Here is a 4,017-nt window from a genome sequence, read left to right as displayed (position 1 = left end):
ATGGAGGCCCACCAGGTACCCAGGAGCCCCCGGGTGCGGCTGCTGCTGCTGCTCCTGCTTCTCGTGTCCTGGGGCCACCGCACGGCCTCAGGAGTCGCCCTACCTCCCGCGGGGGTCTTCAGGTGAGCTGGACATCCAAGTCTCCCAGGGAAGGGTGGGGACTCGGATAGGTGGAAAGAGACCCAAAGAGAATGGGGAACAAAGACTCAGAAAGGGGACATAGAGACCCAGAGAGGAGGACAGAGGTGGGAGGTTAACAGGTAGGTAATCTGCAAAACAAAGAGATACAAAAGAATTCTGAGAAAGGCTTTGAGAGACTTGAAAGGAGTCGAAGCAGGAACGTGTTTGTTCCTTGAGCAACGTTTATTGGGTCTGCGGTGTGTGCCACGCGTGCGCCGAGCGCTGGGGCCGGACAGGGGCATCAGACTCGGTCTCTGTACTCAGGAGGCTCGGAACCTGGTGAAAACTGAGCCGAAGACCCACACAGAGCAAGAGACGGGGACAGAGACCGAGTCCCTTCGCAGCTGGTGCAGTCCCAGGGCTTCGAGTTAGACCGCGGGGAGAACAGGCGGCGGGCCGCGGGCCGGGACCCACGGTAACCGCCTCTTTCCATCTCCCGGCAGACTCCGCACCCCCGGCGGGGCTCGGGCGGGTCCGGCCACCCCCCAGTCGCGGCGGAGCCTGGCGCTGGCGGACGACGCGGCCTTCCGGGAGCGCGCGCGGCTGCTGGCCGCCCTCGAGCGCCGCCACTGGCTGAACTCGTACATGCACAAGCTGCTGGTGCTGGACGCGCCCTGAGCGCCTGCCCGCCCCACCTCAATAAAGACCCTGCTGTGCCTCCCGACTGCGCCTCCTTCCTGCGCCTCCTTCCTGCGCCTCGTGTGCGTGTGGTGGTGGTGGGGTGTGTGTGTGTGTGTGCACACGTGCAGGGGGCGGGCCCTGCGTCCGCTACGCTGACCTCTACCCCTCCGTCCCCTCTGTTCTCATCTTTCTCTCCACTCATTCTTTCTCCCCTCTGCCCCACCTCCTCTACACTACTGCCCCAGCTCTGCCGCTTGCTCCCACTCTGTGCCTTTGTCCCTCTCCACTCGCATACCTGCTCCCAACCCACCCTGAGTCTCCATCCTCCCCCCTTCTCCCGCTCTCTGTAACCTCCCTGGTCTCTGTCCCCCTCTGGGTCACTGGCCCTTCTCTGGATCTCTATAGCTCACTGGGTATCTGTCCTCCTCTCTCGGAGTCTCTATAATTCTCCTCCTTCCTCCTGGCTTCCCGGCCCTCTGGAGATTCTTCGTCTCCTTTATTCTTCTTTATGCCTAAAACTCTTCCTTTTTCTGAAAAATAAGGAATGCTTGGCAAATGTGTGTCATCCTTGCGCAGGGGCCATGATAATCTTCTCTGTATCACTTCAATTTTAGTATATGTGCTGCTGAAGTGAACACCTTCCTTCAATTCTTAATCACTTTTTCTCTGCCTGGCTTATTCGTGTTCTTCCCACCCCTCCCCCCTTTCTACCTATTGGTCTCATTCTCTTTCTCCCAGCTCTCATTTTCTCTGAATTTCTTTTTTCTCACTCATCACTTCCCGACTTCTACTTCGGGCATAGTGGAAAGATCAGAGGCGGTGGGATGGGGTGGGGGCCCTGGAGATGTACTTGCTATTCAAAACCAGGCTCCCCGAAACCCAGTTGTGTGGTATTGGGAAGGGCCTCTAACCTTTCAGCTCCCTTTTCCTCATCTATTGTAAGACTTAAACCAGATATACAATTAGAAGACTTAAGTGTAGTGCCCTTCTGGAAGCAAAATGTATTATCATAAAACGGTTTCTGAGGATTCCCTGGTGATACAGTGTTAGGACTCGACGCTTTCACTGCTGAGGTGGGTTCAGTCCCTGGTCAGGAACAAATATCCCGCAAGCAACACTGAGCGCAACCCCACCCCCCTCAAAAAAATAGAAAAGGCCTCTTGCAGCAGCCTGCAGCAGTTTCTGCAGGGTGGTGTTCTAACTGCGCGACTCCCGGATCCGGGTGCCAGTCGGGACGGGAGGAGAGAAGAGAGGAGAAAGGAGACAGGCGACAGGCTCCAGGAGGCATGGGACGGAGGCGGGGAAACATCTGGCCCACCCGAGAAGGAAGCGAGGAAGCAGCTAATCAGAACCTGCCCCTCGCCTTTTTTGTCTGTCTCTGGAGGCTCCGCGGGCCCTTGTCTTGCCCCTCACTGGTGACCATGGCAACCCACTCCCCTAACCGGACGTTGAGGGTTCTGAGTCCAGCTCCCGGGGCAATTCGCGCGGACCGCGCTCTGATTGGTCTTCAGAAAAGAGGAGCTGGGCACGTCATCGTGGGAGAAGGGGGCGGGGCTGGCACTTTGTGATTGGCAAGTTCTCCGGTAATTTGCATTCCGAGAGGCGGATCGCGCCCTAATTGGCCGTTAGGCTGTGGGGTGGGGCTATTTCCCTGTTACTCAGAAATACTAAGCAATGAATAACTGTATTACTGGTGGCTCAGTGGTAAAGAATCCGCCTGCCGATGCAGTAAACGCAGGAAACCTGGGAGACGCGGGGTCGATCCCTGGGTCGGGAAGATCCCCTGGAGTAGGAAATGACAACCCACTCCAGCATTCTCACCTGGAATATTCCATGGACAGATGAGCCTGGCATGCTACAGTCTATGGGGTCGCAAAGAGTCAGACATGACTGAGCATGCACATGTCACAAATACACGGAGTTGGCCAAATTTTACAAAGACTCTGGCAGACTGAGGTCATTTCCCCAGGTTGTCAGCGCTAGGATAGGACAGAAGAATAACTGGAACCCAAATATGTGCAACTTCAGAAGTCTGATCATTCCTCTACTTTCATGGAGAAATAGAATTAAAATGTCATGAGGAGGCTTATCTTGTTTGCTGAAGGGCTTGGTAATTGTGTCTTGTTGGATCCTGGCCTATGCTCTTCCTGTACTTTCTCCTCCCCAGATCTCTTTCCTAGCATTTGAGGCTTTTCAGAGAATGGTGCCTGGAACCTCTTCCCCTCTCACACTACTCCCCTCTCCTCAGGAAATTTCAGCAATCTCCACACTTCAATCACCATCATAGCTAGTAATACCCAGACTGCATTTCCAGACTAAGAGCTCAAGGTTCAGGGCTCCAGCCTTCTTGGAACACTCCACCCCACATGAGCTCAGTGTCCCCCGAAACCCACTCCTTCGCATGGGGTCCCCACATTGGGAACGGCTCCACTGTCCACCAGTCACTGGGTCACATGCCAGCCCTTGCTTTCCCCCTTCACTGCTTGTCAGGCCTGGCGCGGTCCTTCCTGCTCTACCACTCTCTGCCCTGCGCTTCTTTCCATCCACTTACCCACCCCAGCTCAGGCCTCATGCCCTCCTATCTTTTCCCTGCTTCCTGCCTCCAGCTTCACTCCATTATCCATCCCCTGTACAGGCTCAGGCGGTCCCTTTCCCACCTAGAGTTGAGTCTGTCTCTTCTCTGATCAGAGCCCTTTCTCAGACAATCGGCAGTACAGCTCAAGCTGGTGTTCAAAATGCTTAATGGATTCTTGTTTACCTATTTTACTTCTTGCAACTCTAAAGCATCAAATCCATCTCTAGCTTCATTTTTTTTTTTTTTAATTCAAGCAACATAGTGCTGTCTCTATGGCTTTCTGCACACAGACAAGTTTTCCATCCACCTGGTCATTACACATTCATTTTTTCCTCTGCCTGGGATACCCTTCGCTGCCTCTGCTCACTATAACCAACCTTATCCATCTTTAAAGACTAAATGCAAAATTTGTCCCATATTTGGAAAGAAATCTCTAACTTTCCAGGGGGGGGTAGGTGCTTTTTCTGAGTTCTCACAGAGCCTGAAGCCACCTCTACCACAGTCCCTCCCTTGCTCAAAGCTCTCCTGAAGAAGTCTCTGTGGTGCTGAAAGTGCTTTCTATCCTGACCTGGGTTTTGCTTTCACGGATGTTTACATGTACAATAATGTAGCCAGCTGATATTTGGGATTTGTCCATTTAT

The 4,017-nt window shown here is 53.8% G+C and overlaps 1 protein-coding gene and 1 non-coding gene across 2 annotated transcripts; one reads left to right on the top strand and one right to left on the bottom strand.

The window, feature by feature from the left end:
- PTH2 (parathyroid hormone 2) lies at positions 1 to 798 on the top strand. The gene is made up of 2 exons (XM_052656998.1): positions 1 to 122; positions 624 to 798. Exons 1-2 carry the CDS (start codon positions 1 to 3, stop codon positions 796 to 798), a joined length of 297 nt encoding a protein of 98 aa, XP_052512958.1.
- A 536-nt stretch (positions 799 to 1,334) lies between these two features.
- Positions 1,335 to 1,439, bottom strand: LOC128064255 (U6 spliceosomal RNA). Its single transcript, XR_008200972.1, has one exon. It is a non-coding gene; the product is annotated as a U6 spliceosomal RNA (small nuclear RNA).
- Between the last annotated feature and the right edge of the window lie 2,578 nt (positions 1,440 to 4,017).

Source organism: Budorcas taxicolor, chromosome 18 (assembly GCF_023091745.1).
Source record: "Budorcas taxicolor isolate Tak-1 chromosome 18, Takin1.1, whole genome shotgun sequence".
NCBI classification, from domain to species: domain Eukaryota; kingdom Metazoa; phylum Chordata; class Mammalia; order Artiodactyla; family Bovidae; genus Budorcas; species Budorcas taxicolor.
The sequence above is the reverse complement of the archived record's forward strand: the minus strand, read 5'-3'. Positions and strand labels throughout refer to the sequence as shown.

Coding starts and splice junctions, on each gene's coding strand:
- PTH2 (XM_052656998.1), top strand. CDS start 1: ATGGAGGCCCACCAGGTACCCAGGAGCCCCCGGGTGCGGCTGCTGCTG. Junction 123..623: donor CCTCCCGCGGGGGTCTTCAG/GTGAGCTGGACA, acceptor ATCTCCCGGCAG/ACTCCGCACCCCCGGCGGGG.